Source organism: Danio rerio, chromosome 19 (genome assembly GCF_049306965.1).
Source record: "Danio rerio strain Tuebingen ecotype United States chromosome 19, GRCz12tu, whole genome shotgun sequence".
Classification (NCBI taxonomy): domain Eukaryota; kingdom Metazoa; phylum Chordata; class Actinopteri; order Cypriniformes; family Danionidae; genus Danio; species Danio rerio.
The window spans coordinates 3408868-3427500 of NC_133194.1; the positions used below are offsets into that span (position 1 = coordinate 3408868).

The window sequence follows — 18633 nt, forward strand, 5'->3', positions numbered from 1 at the left end:
AAAACATTAAATGGCCCTTTAAGCTGAACACTATCTTGCAAAATAACTAGTAAAATATTATGTACTGTCATTATAGCAAAAAAAAAGAAATTATTATTAATCAAAATTATATATAACAATTAATTATATATTAGTATTATTAATTAGAAATTAATAATAAACGGTTATTGAACACATTAGCTTTTTAAAAAATCTCTCTCTGTTAAATGGCACTAGGGAAGTATCTAAAACAAATAACATTTCGAATAATTTTGATATCGACTGCATATAACCAAAAAGGAAAGATTTAGCAAAAAAATGCATTGGAAATATAACTGAAAAACTAATCCCAATTTCGACATGAAAACAAAGGCAGCAGCTGTTTTAATTGGTTCTCTTTGGATAAACCCCACCCACTTTTTATTTTGCATAAATTAACCCATTTCCCTCAGCAGCTCTGAAAGTCTGATGGCATCTGGTTTGAATTAAGCCTCTGAAAGTGATACAGGCTTTTTTTTTTTTCAGGACGTGAACCCATCCAGACAAATCCTAACGGCCACTCGCATCCGATCGCACCCCGGGTGTTTAACCAAACACCAAAAGCTCAACAACCGGCAAGAATAAGTGTTTGTCTGCAGGATTAGATGTCTGGAGGAGGTCAGTAGGAGCTAATGGCAGTCAGATGGGACGCGTTCCTGATAACCAGCGTTGTCATTCGTTACCCCAGAGGTCGATCTTTATGAGGTAGCCAGAAATTCCATCTCTGCTTGAGCCTAATGAATGTCGTCATGTCGTTCTGAGGCGTTCCTGTAAGGACTCTTCCCGGGACAAATGGACTGGCGTGGGGAGTTTGAGATTTAATGAGTGGAGAGAAATGTCCCTGCGTCACTGCCGTCCTGACAAGGACACTAAAAATAGTTAAATTCATTAAGAATAAAGTGCTGAGCTCTCTACTGGATTCATTGAGTCAAAATCGTTGCATGTTTTTGTAGTTTCAGCTGATGCATAAATTAGATATAAGGCCCGGATAATCACGTGCTAATTTTACTAGCATTTAGTCGTTTAGCCGACGTTTTGGTCCAAAGTGACTTACCATTAAGGAGGCATTCAGCGATTCAAAGAGGCAACAAACTAGGCCAGTCACAATATTTCAACTTATGCAATGACCTTAACAATCAGCAATCTACATTTACAAATTCACAAATAACCATAAAGCCATTTTACAATGACACCTACAGTCTACCTTAATGTTGTCAAAGCTTATAATTGGACATTTACCTAATAGGACGCTTAATGATATTTACTGTATAATAGGACATTTCAAATAAGTTAAAACAACACAAACATCTGCCGTCGAGCCATATTATTTTTTTACAGTGCATGAGTTAATTGTCACGAGGGCCAGTTCACAAAAGAATAACAAATGAGGGGCCGGAGAGATATGACTTGCAATATGAGTGATGACACAACAGCATATACAAGCCCACATGTTGTATTTTTGCATAACTTTGTTTAGTTGCAGCAGTTTTTTCTGTGCAACTGAAATGCCGCGTTGAGAAGCCTTTACGATTAATTAACCATGACGAACTAAAGCACAGATAATTGTGAAATCGGCTAATCGTTGCATCCCTATTAACTATATCAGTGCAGTGTACAAGAAGAGTAGTAACACTAGAATAACATTTAAAAAAATAACATTTAATCAAAATAACCCATCGTTGGGAAGGTGCTATAATAAACTATAATTGGGTTATATGATGGGGTATTTTTAACCTAACTATTTTAACCGAGTTGGTACCCTTTTAAGTGGAAACACAAGCCTGATAAAGGTTACCCATACCGAACTGTACTGTACCACTATTAATGTCACGTGACTCACGATCTCTGCAGCCGTCAACTGCAGCTCGTGCTTTATTGAAAAGACGCACGTCCCTTTAGACCTACAGTGGCCGTTTTTCGACAGAACTAAGTTTATTTTTAATGTCGTGGTCACACCAATTGGAGGGCTGGAACAAATTGCCTCAGAAGCCGAGTGAACAGCCCTGTCCTAAACTAATGTCCAAGCAAACTGGAAAATATAAAAATAATATTCAAGATAATGAACTGTTGGCATATTGTAATGTCGGGGAGTGACACCAACAACAGAAGGTAGGATCCAATATGCAGGTTTATTCTTTGTCAGGCAAGCAATGGTCAAAACAGGTATGAACAGGTATGTGCGGGCAAATCCAAAGTCGTAATCAAGGAACAGGCAAAAGGTCGAAAGGCTGGCGGCTAAACAGGATAACTAGGATACAAAGCTAGGTTCAGACACGGAGAAACAAGACAGGGAGAAACGCGTTGAAATGTCACTTAACAGTAAACAAGACTCGTCAACATGTGTGTGGAAAAGAGGGGTTTAAATAGTCCAAATAATCATTGTGTGGGTGGTTACAGCTGTGAGAGTTCAGTCTATGACAAGGTTCAGGTGGTGAATGCAATCAAGTTAGGTGAATGAGCATGGGTGTCAGGGAGAAGTGCATGTATGAAAATGTAGTCCAGGAAAAGGCAGAAGTGTAGTTCTAAGTGTGTGTTTGTGTGTGAGTGTTTACCAGCGACATCTGGTGGTTGTTCGCTGGTGAACATGACACATATGCACGATATAGAAGATCAACGCGTTTATGAAGCGTTTGCTCTCCTCTTCATGAAGACACAACCTTTGCAGACGTGCAACTGATACTGTTCAGTCTGGAAGAGAAAACGTCTGAAGGGCAACTGGTAAAGCTATTCTACTTCCAAAATTGGATTCGAGGAGGAAAAAAAAAAAAGACATCTTTAGGATTTTACTCCAATTGCATTTGAAAAGAAGGGGAAGAGGAAAAAAGGAAGTTCGAAACAGGATAATAATACATGTTTCGACATGCGGAAAGCATTATTTCAAGACAATTGTGTTAAAAACTCAAGTAGTGATTTACAGCTGCCAGTTAAGGCAGGTCAGAAATCCCGAATAAAATTAAAGAGAGCTCTCCCACTCAGAGGAATATAAACCTCTTCCATGAACAAAACCACTTTCATTAATGAAAACATGAATGTGTTTTCCACTTTAAAGCTGAAGCGTGTTAAGTGTCACGTTCCTTTATCTTCATGAGCATTCAGTGGAGTGAACGAATGAACAAATCCTGCTTAAGAGTGTATAGTCTAGCTAGTATCACTCATAATAATAATAAATAGCGAATTAAAGCGTCCGAAAAATGAATCAAGGATCCGCCTCTCTTGAGGTTGACCACGAGTGAACGCCGGAAATCAGATATCCCGTCTGGCCTTTAACTCGCATGGCTTATTAATGAGGCTGCGGCTCAAAGAGAATAAACACGAGACGGCATTAATATGGATTTGCAGAACGTCTTTTTCATCATCCCCATCTCGAGCCGTCATTCCCAGAGAAACGGCACGAAAACCACATCGTTACGCCACCAGACTATAGTCTTGAGCTAATGTCAGAAATATGAAATCTACACAAAATTCAAGCGGGAGGGAGGGGGAGAAATGACAAGCCGCCGTTCATAACTTCACATTTTCCAGAGGCTAAATAGGAGATGAAATTATAATGACATCAAGGAGTGACCTAAAGATTCATCAAGCAGATATGAGCTGTATGGAAATGCTTTTGCCACTTTTATATGTATATAAAAATATAACTTTCAACACGGCTTTTGGGTTTTTATTATATTGTCTACAATAACATCATAATAGTTAATAAAATATACAAAAATAAACAGAAACAAACATATTAGTGATACAAAAATAAGTTCTGAGAGTTTATAATAGTGGAGTTTCTAATCTGAGAGAAGGTTATAATAGTTTTGGATTTTTCATTAGTTTTAGTTTTTATTTTCAAATTCAGTTAGGTTTTTTTGGTGGTAGATTTACTCGTTTTTATATTTTTATACTTTGAAATGGCTTAGTTTTAGGGTTTATTAGTAAAATTTGTAAAATAGGATATATGTTAGGTTCAAAATCATCAGAATAAATATTGTATTATAAAAACTTAACCAAAGAAGGGCTACTTTTACCATTTACCAAAACTACCATTTACCACTACCATCTACCCATCCTCAAACTCAAGTGCAACAGCCCACAAGATACCACCATTCAAGAGCCCCTATTATAGGTTTTTGAAAATGAGCTTTATGCAGTGTGTAACAGCTCTAAGTAAAAAACAAACAAAAAAAACATCCATCTGAAGCTTAAATCTAATACGGCACCGTGTTTAAGGCCGTTTACACTAGTGCTTTTTAGTTTTAAAACGGCGTTTTAGATCAAAAACGACTCGCGTTCACACTAGGGTTTCACCTAGCGTTTCTGAACATATCTCCGTCCGCACTACGCCACCAAAAACGTATATCACGTGACCATTCGCACACTCTGGGCATGCACGTTCTAGTATAACCAGGAAACATGTGTCACGCTCGGCATTTGGTTATTGTTAGTCAACAATCGCCGGTTGAACAATGAACGCGATTGCAAAGAAAGCAAGAGAGGTGTTTTTGTGGACAGACGACGAGGTTTAGTTGTTACTAAACGTAACAAATGAATAACTGCACAATGGCGACTAAAACACACAATAGTGCAAACAACGCTCCCATTTCTTTGTCCATGTTGTTGTTTACAGTGAAGGCTGGTCTGCTGTCTTACGTTAGCGTTAAAGCCATGTGTTAGTCATGTGATAGGGGCTTGACGAATAAGGGAAGGATACGCAATGACACAAAAGCCCCAATCAGGTAGCGAATCTCAGCACTAACTAACCATTCTTTAGCGAAATATCTGACTCCGAGTCAAATAAATGATAAATGAAAAGGTTCAACCAACTCGAAATTTAAACTTAAACTCTGAGTTGATTTACCGAGAAATTAAAAACTCAAGAGTTTTCGGTTTCAGAATATCAGATCCGAGTTAGGTCAATCACCTTTGAGAAGACCTACTCCGAGTTAAGTGCACACACCGCGACTATAAAAAGGCATTATCAATGGAGCGCTGATATTACGAGTGAGCATGGCAACACTTTAAAAAAAGAGATCAGCATTTCTTTCTCCAGCTGAACTTGACGTGCTTATGCAAGGTTATAGCTAATATGAGCATATATTTTAAAAAGCAACTGCATCAGTGAAACAGAGACGGTTCATGTTTTGTTACTTTACAGACTTCATAAAAGTGACTTTGTTAAAGTGTAGAGCTGAATTTCCACTTTAAAAGTCAACAGAGCAGAGGTCAAGGTCCCATAATGCAATTCACAACCGGAAATAAATGGAAAACACTTGTAAATCACAAAATGGGGAAACTGTTAATTAAAAGTATTTTTTTACAGTGCAATTACTGAGACAGGAACTTTATTTTATTAATGTTATTATCTATTTTATTATTAATTATTATTATTATTATTAATTTTTAAAAAAAATTTAATCACCACCTGCTACCAGTTTTAGCCTCATATTTATCCATGACAGGCCCACAGGCCCAAAGCATTCAAAGTACAAGCACAAAATATTAAAATCACCAATATTAGATAATTAAATAAACGTAAAGATTTGTGTCGTCATCACAAACCCCAAGCGGACTTCTATAGGGCTAGTAAGATCAAGTTGGGAACAACATTTTTAATGACCGCTGGTTCTAAAGTTACAAAACTGTGAGTGTTAGACAAATTTTCACACTTAAGCCAAGAACATGAATACACCTTTCATAAATGTGTTCCTCAAAAACAAATCTGCCGTACTGACTGGAAGAGGAACAGGTGCCATGATCTGAGTTATGGTCCTGCTCTATGACATCGTGTTGCCATTGCTCTCCTGTGACTAAACTGGTCCAGCCTGACAGTGCAAGTGGGTGAAAAGCAACTCATCTTCATGGACAATGTGTCCCGTTGAGATATCGGACTCTCACTGACTCAGACTAGAGGAGAAAACCACAGGAACACACTCAGCACAAAAGACTCTGACACAGTGCTCGCTGTAAAACACTGAGGTAAGGTATCGATGGGTACCATGAAAAGAGGGTAGCGTGGGTAAGAAGGCCTGCAGTGTGAAAATCTCTGAAGGATCCAGAATAACTACCAAAGAAGGATGAAGACAAAAGCCAGGGGGTGTGTAAAGGTAAGTACAGATGGTGTAAAAAGTACAAGAAAACAGGTAAAGTAAAAAGAAGCATAGTAAAATTGATTAGACCTGAAAACAAGAGTGATTTCAGCTAAATAAGGATGAAGAGAAAATTAGAAAGGTGTTGAGATTAGTAAAACAAGGATGGGAAAAAGTCATTTAAAATCAGCAAGGTAGAGAAGAGAAAAAAATTAAGAAGGAAACAAATAACAAGAAAGGAAGGGATGGTAGGTATAATTAAAAGAAGGATGGACAAATAAAGGATGTAAAGAAGCAACCAGGAATTTAAAATCAAAGCAAAAAAAGGATAATGGATGAAACAATAAGACAAGTGAAAAAATAAAATAAAATAGGTAAGAGAAAGGCAGAAAGACAGAAAAAGATGGATAGAAAAAAAGACAGAAGGAAAGACAAAGAAAGCAAAAAAGAAAAGAAAGATGGAGAGGCAGAAAGGACAAAACGGATAAAAAAAGAAAGGACCAGAAAAAAAAACAAAGAAAGACAAAGAAAAGAAAGAAAGAGAAAGAAAGAAAGGACAGAAAGGACAAGAGGACGAAAAAGAAAAAGGAGACCAAGAAAGAAAGAACAAAAAAGAGAGAAAAGGACAGAAAGATGAAAAAAGACAATAGAAGAAAAAAAAGAAAAAGAATTAAATAAAGAGACAGAAATAGAAAAAATATAAAGAAAAAAAGACAGAAAAAAGGGCAGAAAAGTCAAAAAAGGAAGAAAAAAGAAAACGAAAGATAGAAAAGGATGATAAACAAAAGAAAGAAAGAAAGAAAGAAAGAAATAAACAGAACAAAGAACGAAAGCAAGGACGAAGAAAATAAAAGACGAAAGAAAGAGAAAAAAGGACAAAGTCAGAAAACAAGAAAGAAAAAGAAAGAAAGAAAGAAAGAAAGAAAGAAAGAAAGAAAGAAAGAAAGAAAGAAAGAAAGAAAGAAAAAAACGAAAGAGGACAAAAAAAGGATAAAAGAAAAAATGAAAGAAAGGACGAAAGAAAGAGAAAGAATAAAACATAAATGACAGAAAGAAAGGACAGATAGACAGACTGATAGACAGACAGACTCAAACCAGAATGTAAGCAGATAAAAACAACAAGGTTTGACAGAAGGTATCAGACAGGAAGCCAGCAAACGAGTATGGAGGCAAGGAAAAAAGATTTCAAACCACTAAAGCAAGCAAGGGAAAAAAGAAAGGCCATTATTAACTGGGAGTTAAAAAAGCTGAAGTTGATAGCTGTATAGAACCACTTTGCTCCCTGCCTGAGCCGCCAGCTGGGATATTTGCATAAGCAGGAAAAGAGAGGATGGATAGAGCGGTAGAGAGAGAGAGAGAGAGAGAGAGAGAGAGAGAGAGAGGGAGGAATCCTACCAGACACTCCCACAACCTATAAAGCACAACCATACTGAAACACTCAGTGAAACCACACGTGGGTCTCAGCACGGGGGAGAGCCAGCGCTGCACAGAGACAGAAAGCCGGAGGAGTGTGTGTGTGCATGTGTATGTTTGAGGATACAAAACGTGGATTTCAGAGCTGATGGGATGTGAGTGAGGACAATCTCCAATATCAACCCGTCAGGATCAGTTCCCCAAGAGAAATGTAATACTGGAGCGCAACTGTACCAGAGGACCAAACAAGTGCAGGACTCATTGAGATTCATGCGTTTGGAACTTTAGAGCAATTGCAAGAAGCATTCGAGAGCCTTGTGGAGAGCGTTAGAAATCAAGTTGATGATGTCTTTTGCGATGGTGCGACCGGCTCCGAGCCGATACGTGTATTCTGACATCTCAATGATGTCGGAGGATGATGAAAACGGCAGCGAGAGCTCAGGCTCGGATGATCGCTCATTTCACCTGGACACTTCAGGGTATGATCTTAAAGTTGGAAGAAAGAGGAAATCCAGTGTAGGGGGTGGCGGACGGCTGATTGGTGTAACACCAACCATTCCCACCGGGACAATCGGCCATGTGCCAGAGATCCGTCAACGCAATGCTGCCAATGCACGAGAGCGGGATCGCACCAACAGCGTCAACACGGCATTCACAGCATTGAGGACTCTCATCCCTACAGAGCCTGCTGACCGGAAGCTGTCCAAGATCGAGACCTTGCGGCTGGCGTCCAGTTACATCTCTCATCTGGGGAACGTGCTGCTGGTGGGTGAAGCTTGCGGAGATGGACAGCCGTGCCACAGCGGAGGACCCTCCACCTCAAACTACTACCACCACCACGGCTCACCCAGCCGGGACTCGGAGAACTCGCAGCCCAAACAGATCTGCACATTCTGCCTCAGCAACCAGAGGAAAATGGTAAGTCAGACACACGCAGGTGTTCTCCGTTAAAGGTTGTGCAATGATCTGGACAACTTCAAGTCCACAAACAAGCTGGAGAAATAGTGACAGAGGTGTAAAATACTGCTGAACCTCAGGGAGGGATGAGAGCAGGTCTGATTTATTCCCTGCAAGTAAGGTCACTGAGGGCAATCACTATAGCAAGTCCAAAACTACTGAAGTTAACTTTAGCAGAGTATCTTTCAAACAAGTAGGACTTGACAAACAAGACTAAGCAGCTAACTTCTAAAAAGAGCACTGCAAAAACTTGATGATAATGTTTTGAGGCATGAGCAATCATGGCTGTAGACGGTCTGTCATTGATTTTCCTGAATTGGCCAACTGTCTTTTACTGAATCTGCGTCGTAACTCCAGTCTCCCCGAGATAACGTTTGACACCGAAATCAGTTCTCGGTTCTCTGGAGCAGAGTTATGACTTCATCCACATGTCCTTTTCCATCAAGGGCGATATCTCTGTTACAGTGCACTGCTACCATGACCTCATAGACAGATGCAGTGAAAGATCGGATTAAACGTAGCCCGACGGAAAATATCCAATCAACAAAGAGACTGTCAGGTAATATACAAACACATCATCCATCTCTTCCCCCGGCGAGCGTGACTGCGCTGACCTTGGCCCGTTGAGCCAACACCGCAGCACATTAAAAATAAAGCAGTAAATCACGCTCTGGCTGTGAGGAATACAACGACACCAAACCAAAAACAGGGGGGAAAACTGTAATTTAAACTTGCGTGGCGAAGAACTGTCAGAAGTTGAAATATAACACGCGCTCAGGACAATTACGCTGCGCCATGACACAAGAGCATTTTTGCTCAGGGTATCTCACCACCGCAACGTGAGCTTAATCCTGCAAAATCTGAAGTGCTTCCAGAAGCCATCGAGTTTTTTTTTCTTCTGGATCCTTTAAAGTCTGTAGTGAAGGAAATAAACAATGAAAGAATAGCAACAATAGCAGCAGCTGATTCTGCGGTGGATCCTTGGCACCGCACGGGTGAATTACAGCAAACCAAGTTTGGTCCATTTATGACAAACGAGCAAATGGGAGGCATAAATATGCAAATGCAAATGGTCCGTGATCTATATATCAGGCGACGAGAATCTAGGGAACATCTGCAGCAGGGTGTTTTTCCCCAAGTAGCCGTGCACCAACCTCAGCGTTTCACTCTCACATCCTGTGTTGTTCTTAGTCCCTTCCTCATTGCCCAATTAATATCCCTGTCAAGCACGACACGCAACCTGCGTGAACCTTCCTGAATCTTTCCAAGAATTTTCACAGATTTCTGACAGGAACACAACGGTCTTTGCACATCACTTTAAGCCAAGAGCATTAAGATCATTAAATGGTGGAGATTTATCTTGCAGCAAGAAAAACACTAAGCAAAACAGGAAAGCGAGAAAGAAATTAAAAGACTAATTTATATTTGGCAGCAGATTTAAATGTTAAACTTTAAAATACACATGATCAGCCTAAATCAGGGGTCATCAAACCTGTTCCTGGAGGGCCGGTGTCCTGCAGATTTTAACTCCAACCCTAATCAAACACACCTGAACAGGCTAATCAAGGTCTTCCTAGGTATACTTGAAACACCCAGGCAGGAGCGTTGAGGCAAGTTGGAGATAAACCCTGGAGGGACACCGGCCCTCCGGGACCGAGATTGGTGACTCCTGGCCTAAATAAACATCTGTGAGTCCAATTCCTGTAGTCAGACTGCCAAATTGGCCAAAAATTAACAACATAATGGACTTCTACTCTCTTGATATCAGTTCACCACAAATTAAGCATCTTTAACGCAATCAGAAACACAAGTTCTGTCATTTACTTGCACGTCACTTGCTCGAACCCTATTTCAGTTTCTTCTGTTGAACACAAAAGATGATATTTGGGAAAATTCTGGGACCCACTGACTCACCAACTATAGAAGTTAATGGGTGCCAGAATTCTTTACAATATCTTCTATTTTTATTTTAAAAACGCATAGGTTTTAATTAAGTGAAGGCTAAGTAAATGATTCATTTTAGGGTGAACAATCCCTTTAATCATCCAAATCTAATTCCAACAACCTAAGGAAATAAATCCTAAACTTTTTCACCAAGTACGACCTCAGAAAAAACTTCTCTTCAAGTACCACCATAAAGAGCAGTATTGAAATACAGTTAGCGTAGTTTGCCCAGTAAAGCAGCTACAACTCTGTACAGTTCAAAAACGTGGCAGATTAATCCCTATAATTAAGATTAATTATTATTATCAGCCACTTTAAACATTATACATACTTTGAATATTAACACTGTACTGTGCTTATATGTAAACAAACAAACAAACAAACAAAATATCAACGTTTATATTAAAATGTGCTTTTAAACATTTAAAAATGGTAGGCTACTGTTCTTAAAAAGTGAAAAACAAAACAAAAAAAAAAACTCCTGTACTTATGTAGAGTATAAATATTCTCTCTTTCTCTATATATGTAAACTATAACATATAATAACATATAGTGGTAGCCTATTCAGCAAAACCTGTGGATGTTGCTTGGAAATTATAAATATTTACTACGTCATCATATTTATATATAAATAATTTTTTAACTATATGTAGCATGTACATTTGACATAATTGATTCCTTTGCGTACCACTAGAAGGAAGCCCAAGTACCACTAATGGTACAGGCACCACAGTTTGAGATGTTAGATATTGTACAAACCACAAGATTGTACACAACGTACACAATACACACAAGATGCTTACAAAGCAAGTCTTTCAGTGACGAAAACCCTTGGCAACTTCATATTTGCTAAACTGTCTGTGGTTAAACTGTTGTTTAAAATCACATAGAAACCACCCAGAAACCACACGGTTAGGAACAACAACAGGCCAAAGGCCAACTCTCCCATTTAAGTCCAGAAGCTTAATCCGTACCAAACGAAATGCTAGATCTTTATAAGTCCAATCGAGAATGACGCCCATGTCTTCGGGATTCCAGTGGCAGGCAGATATTTGAAACAGACCGAGCCTTGCCTTTGTAGTGAGCTTTCAGAAGTGGCTCTGTGTGCTCCAAAACCACACTCGTCTCTTTTACCCCTACTTAGTGCTCATTACGCCGTGAAAGTATCGCTCAGCCAAGACGCGCAGCTTTATTGTTTCTAAAGAAAGAGCAGGACGAAATAAAATGCACACACACACACACACACACACACGTAAGGGGAAAGACGTCGAGGTATAACTGAATTCAAATGTTCGGGTTTTCGCCAAAGTCGAGCGGCTGTAAGCTGACACAGAACAGACAGCTGCGTCGAGATCCTCCAGCGAACGGGCGAAATGGACGTTTAAATCAAACGCAGACAGTCGTGCAGCAGAAAACTGCTACTTTCGCCTGCTAAGACATTCAAGACTCAAGCAGATTTGTGTCTATATAAAAATGATCGATTTCACCCTAAACATTCTCCAGCTTTTGATTCATCTGGCATTTTTATCTGCATTTATTTTCAGGGTTGGATTGCATCTCGAAATTTGCACAATAACCAGCACTTTCTACAAGCTCAGGGAGACAAATATGAGAATCTGATCTTCATTTTGAGTAATTTTGACTCTATTTTCAAGCTTGTTTGCTTAAACCACACTATCCATTAGCATATTTGGTTTCTCGCAGGTAAGGATATAGCTTTAAATAGATTGCATAACCAGACTGAGGCAGATGGGGCGTCTTCCTCGCCAAATAAAAGCTAACGTGGGACGTATTTTCTGCATAATTATCGAGACTTCTCTCATTACGAGCATATGGAAGAGTTTAGAGCCCTTCACTCGAACGGGAGCCCGAACATTTGACACGATATGAAATTATTTGATGTGTTACGCTAAAGAGCCAACATATTTCCCCCCCCTTAAATGCCATTTCATTCGAATGAATCCTGAAAGATTTGGCCCAAAAGCGTGATCTTATAAAACCGCCAAATGCGAATGCTTCAATACCTTCTGGAAAGTGAAGCCACATGAATTAAAGCTGGGCTGGAATTGGGTCATCCTTTACCACAGGTGGGGCGGTACGCTTCATAACCATAAACCGAGGGGAAACTAGTGTTTTCGCTTGTGGGCAGCAGCGAAAAAGGCCTGGGCAAATACTCCAGGACACTATAAAAACAATCAAAAGTGTGTAAACGGCGCATTCAAAGGGCGCGCAACTCGTATACCGGGATTAGCTCAAACAGAAGACTGGTTTTAATAATCACCACCGAAAGGCTAGAGTTACACGTCTAAACATACACATCGTCTCGTTGTGATCTTTAGCAAGCTGTCAACGTCAGCCGTCAACCTAAGGTGAAGCCAAATATTTGTGTTAAGAGCCCTGCAGACGTTTGAAAAAAAGTGAGGCGAACACCAATTTATTGATATAAAGATATTTGAGAATTTGCTGTGATTTGTTTCCTTCCTCAAAGTACTCGGGAGTAATGCGTTTATAAAGGACTTCAGACTAAGGGGAGCGCGCGATCAATCTGGGCATTTGGACGTAAGCTCGAGCAATAATAATTTCTTTTATGGCGTGTTAGACAGGATATGAAAAGCAAATGTAGGCAAAATCCTATTAGTTCGGCCGTAAGTGATCCCTGGAGTCAGAGCGCTGGTGACTTTAAAGTGGCACTGAACTTAAAGGAGAAAAAAATATAGGAGCGAAGGGGGGAAAAAAAAAGAGAGAAAGGAAAGCGCTGAGGGTCAGGGTTATTTTCAAATGGGATTGTGTCTGACTTCATCAGTTAAGGGTGAGTGTTTTGACTGGTAACTCCTCCTACATCAGATGGGGCCGCAGGAACCATGGCATTCCATCTGCTCCTGTTCTAAGCAAAGCAAACTGGGAAATGTGAGCCAGGTGTGGGTGTGTGTGTGTGTTTGTGCTACCGCAAACGGAAAGGTGATAGGAGAAAAACAGCAGGCGTGTTAATGCCAAAGCCTCCAGCCCGCAGGGAGAACAGCGACATCACCTCTTAACCGCTCAGAAAAACTGAAAATAAATAAATATCATGTACTTTAAATATGTATATGTATATATATATATATATATATATATATATATATATATATATATATATATATATATATATATATATATATATAAATAAATCATATTTCAAGGATTTTGCTGTTTATTTTAACTAATGATTTAAATAGTTATATCTAAATATTTGACATTCATGCTAAATAATTAAAATGGTTTAAGGTTAGAAATACAATCATCAATGAATCATGCAATATGAATTTAAATAGAATATTTACACAAATTTAACTCGTGATCTCATTGCAGACTGCAAAAAATGATTAATTCATAATAATTATATCTAAATATTTTAAATTAATTCTAAGTAAATAATTTAAAAACCTCAAATTAAAGCTAGAAATACAATAATGAATAAATCGTGTATTTGTTAAATTTCAATTTAAGCAAAGAATAGTTACACTAATTTAAGAAAAACATTTTTTTTTTACCCGACCTTTAAAATGAAAGATACATTTACTTAAATTTAAGGTAAATACAAGAGGAAATCAAAGCTGATAATTATAATAAATAATAATCTAAATATGACCTGAAAGAAAACATATTTCTGGCATTTGATAATTTATTACAACTAATGATTTTATTGCTGAATGCAAAGTTGGATGAATTTAATAAGAATTATATAATATAAAATATATATAATATATAAATATTTTAAACTAACATTGATTAAAAAAATTAAACTACTTAAAATTATATAAAAGCATTATGTAATGAATGTTTCATGAATTTCCTAAATATGAATTTAAATATCAATAATATAAAACAACTTGCAGCTGACATGTTAATAATGCCTTAATAAATCTAATAAATATAACATTTATTAATAAATAACATATTTAAATAATAAAATCAACATCAAACAAGCTCTTAATAATAAAATAATATACAAAATACATTAAATAAATATTATCAATTAAAAAATGTAATAAAACATACATTATTAATACAAGCAGAAAAAATAAGTCAATCGTTGCACTTGACATTTACCATAAACTAAGCTCTTAAACATAAAAAAATTTACAAAATACACTAAATAAAAAAAATCATCAATTAAAAAATGTTTTTAAAATATATATTAATTATACAGTTAAGCAGAAAAAAAAAAAACATTCATAAATCATTGCATTTGGCAATTTAGATAAACCAAGATCTGAATAATAATAATTATATAGAAAACACATTAAATAAAAAATACATTGAAATAATCTATAAATATATATATTATTATTAAGCAGAAAAAATAAGTCAATCATTGCACTTGACATTTTTCATAAACTAAGCTCTTAAACATAAAAAATTATACACAAAATACATTAAATAAAAACTAAATACATGAAAAAAAATCCATAAAAATAAATATTATAATTATTATTATAAGCAGAAGAAACTAGTAAATTGTTGCACTTGATATTTTTCTACAAAGCTCTTAATAATAAAATAATATACAAAATACATTAAAGTAAAAATAAATGCACTGTAAAAAAATCTATATAAATATATATTATTAAGCAGAATCAAATCTAATAGTAAATTGCACTTGACATTTCCGCAAACTAACTGATTGTTTTCTTCCACTTCAGAGCAAAGACAGAGAGAGGAAATCCGCCCTGAGGAGTTAAACCACGACGTGAAGGGATTTAAAACCCATCAGCATCACCAGTGTGTCCAGAAACTCTTGACTGCAGATGCTGCGATGTTGTGGTGTACATATGCACATATCGATTCATATTTAATTATTTGTAAATGGCCTTTGGACTGGATTGTTTTTACTGGAGACGACAAAAAAAAACAACAAAAACACACATGTACGACTGGAAAAAGACCAGACTGCAGCGACTTGATTACGCAAGAGCTGAACAAGCGGACGAAAGTCACTTTTTCTGCGCATACACACCAGAATCTGTGCCCACAGGATGATCGGCGAAAGCTATCGACCAAAGAAGAGGACTGCATTCACACACAAAAACACAAAGAATGATGATATATTCAAAACTGATCAAAAAAATGAGTGAAAAACTGATATGTGGCATGTTTTTTTTCCATTAAAGACCTGAAAGACACTTAGCCTGACTATGAAAATGCAGTAAATTCCATTAATGCAGTATACTGTATGTCTAATATGGCAAATTACATATATTCTTCATGGTTTAAATTAAAATGACTGAACAAACGGACTGAAATCTACATGCATTCTTCATTATTTAATAGGTTTTCCATATAAACATCTGGTATTTTAACGCAACACCTCGATGCAGCTACACAAACAGTCTCTGGAGATCCACATTTGATCATTGCAGTAAATCATCTCTCATGGTGTGTCGTCTAAATGTAAATATTTGACTTTCATGTTCTCTTTTCTGTTGACGTGGTTTATTCTTGCTAAGGTTTAGAAACACAAACGCATCCAGAGACACTTGTATTGTCTTATATTTCAAAAGCGCAGACATAATATGCCAGATTTATATAATAATTTGGATCATATTTTTGATCTAAAGCAGTGACTGTCAACTAGTTATTCATATTAATGTTTATAGCCCAGATATTCTGTATTTGCGTCAATTAATTTAACAAGTGGGAAAAAAGCATTTTATTCCACCACAAAAAATGGTATAATTACAAAATGCTTATAACATTTGATGCCTGTGAGGTTGGTAATGTACACTCACTGGCCACTTTATTAGGTACACCTTACTAGAACCCTGTTGGACCCCCTTTTAGAACTGCTTTAATCCTTTGTGGCATAGATTCAACAAGTTACTGGAAATATTCCTCATGATAGCATCACGCAGTTGCCGCAGATTTGCCGGCTGCATATCCATCATGCCATTCTCCTGTTCCACCACATCCCAAAGGTGCTCTATTGGATTGAGATCTGGTGACTGTGGAGGCCATTTGAGTACAGTGAACCCATTGTCATGTTCAAGAAACCAGTCTGAGATGATTTGCGCTTTATGACATGGCGAGTTATCCTATCGGACCATTCTCTGTAAACCCTATGGTTGATGGTTGAGCATTAAAATCAAAGTAAATCCGCAGATTCTGAAATACTCAGACCTGTCACTTAAAAGTCACTTAAATCCCCTTTCCTCCCCATTCTGATGTTCAGTTTGCACTGCAGAAGATCGTCTTGACCATGTCTACATGTCTAAATGCATTGAGTTGCTGCCATGTAACTGGCTGATTAGCAATTCGTGTTAACGAGCAGTTTGACAGGTGTACCTAATAAAGTGGCCGGTGAGTGTTTGTGGCTAGTAATAGAAATCACTTTTTCATTCCAATTTAAACAAGTCTATATTGATGGTCAGCTTTAGATGAATAATAAGAGACATAACAATATATATTCATTTATAAGTCATTATTATTAATAATTTAATGAAAAGCTGAAAGTAACTATCATTAGACATGTTCATTTAGTTAAGACACTTTGAAATGCATTTTATTGTATCCTAAAATTTCAGTTAAGTTCATTTTTGGATGTCAGACTAGTTTACCTAGTTGACTACTGAAAGGGACATTTGTCTTTATTTGTTGATGAGGGATTGTTGATCAAATGCTGGGCTCCACACAATTCCTTTATGTTGTCGCAACACAAATCATTAAGTTAATTTAAATTATTTTACAAACGTAAATGCAATAAACATAAAACAATTAAGTTGTCCCCCCAAAAAACCTATAACAATTGAGTTGATTCAGTTCATTTTAAATTAGTAGCAAAAATAATTGAGTGTGAGTTTACTGACTTTTAGGCAATCCCTGTTTAAAGTGTGGCTACAAGTTTTCCTTTCAGCTAAAACTACAAGATCAAAAATAATTCCTCAAAAGTGAAGATGTCATCTTTAAACACGTGTCCTTATCACAACTTGAGGGTTTCTTTTTATGTTGAAGCACTTGCCAAATTCCTCTGGATTACTTCCTAATAAGACCTTCACAGACCTCATTACTTTCCAAAAAAAAAAAAAAAAAATGCAAAGACGTTGCAGATTTGCTGTTCCCAAAGGCATTGTTTGGATCTGGTGCTTTTAAAAGTGATTTGTTGACTTTAAAAAATTAAAAAGAATACAGCCGTTGCATTAAAAGTTACAATAGCTCTGTTTCCATCCAAAAATGTGAACAAACTTTATGCACAAAACTAGATTATCTCATAAAAGACGTGCGAATAAAGCAGCGTTTCCATCCAACGAGTCAAAGCGAACAAAATCGTCACTTCCTGATTAACTCAGGCCAAATATCAAGTGTAAGAACGTAATTTGCTGCACTAGGAGAAGCAGCGTCAATCTTTTCTTCATCTAATAAATGACTTGCGCCTCAGAAGGCTGTCCTGACACGCAGTGAACGCCCGGTGGTGGTTGAAGGTGTCAGACGCGGAGCACAGACGCTCTTGATTCTGGAGGTGCAACACTAATAACACTAATACTGAAACGGTAAGGCATTTTAGAATGACCAAATCAACAGTTCAGATGTTTAACAGTGTGCTCAGCCTGCTGATTTGTCCATTCACACACATTTACATAATCACATGATCTCTTATCACAAAATCACATGACCTTTTTTTAATGCGCATGCTGGAGTTTGTGCGGTAAAAGTGTTTCCATCGTCTTTTATGCGCATCTTTTCTTATCGAATAAAAAGTTTATCCTACTGAGTTATGCGCATACATTTTTTTATGCGCATTTTTAAGATTTGTGCGCATCATGACGTTTCCATCAACTTTATGCGCATATGCAAAAAGCGCATAAAAATAGGTAGATGGAAACAAAGCTAATGGGTTTACTCATTTTAAGGTAAAGTGATTAATCGCTTTTTACAGTCTGGCTTAGGCATGGGATGATAACTGGATTCAAGGTATACCACGATGTGGAAAAGTCCAGATTTTAAAACCGCAAAAAATTTCTGTTGTATCGTTCCTAATGTATGCATAAAGGCTTTCATGTGTTGTAAAGAAATCTGTGTTTTGTAAACTAATGAACGCAGCAGAAGTCAATGATTTATTTTAATTATTTAGCCTGATGTTTGCCTTTCCAAAATATTATGAATGTAAATATTGTAAAATGAAGTACTGTATATCGTGTTCAATGTGGGAGAAATGTGTTGTTTTTTTTACGGAGACTTTCACAATCACAATCCCGTG

The 18633-nt window shown here is 37.1% G+C and overlaps 2 protein-coding genes across 2 annotated transcripts in view; one reads left to right on the plus strand and one right to left on the minus strand.

The window, feature by feature from the left end:
* The window catches only part of bop1 (BOP1 ribosomal biogenesis factor), a 127095-nt gene that overhangs the window by 64197 nt on the left and 44265 nt on the right, over positions 1–18633 (minus strand). The gene's annotated exons all lie outside the window — the stretch shown is intronic.
* On the plus strand, positions 7531–15676 carry scxa (scleraxis bHLH transcription factor a). Its single transcript, NM_001083069.2, has 2 exons — positions 7531–8420; positions 15086–15676. The coding sequence occupies exons 1-2, from the start codon at positions 7845–7847 to the stop codon at positions 15122–15124; spliced, it is 615 nt and encodes a 204-aa protein (NP_001076538.2). The 5' UTR covers positions 7531–7844; the 3' UTR covers positions 15125–15676.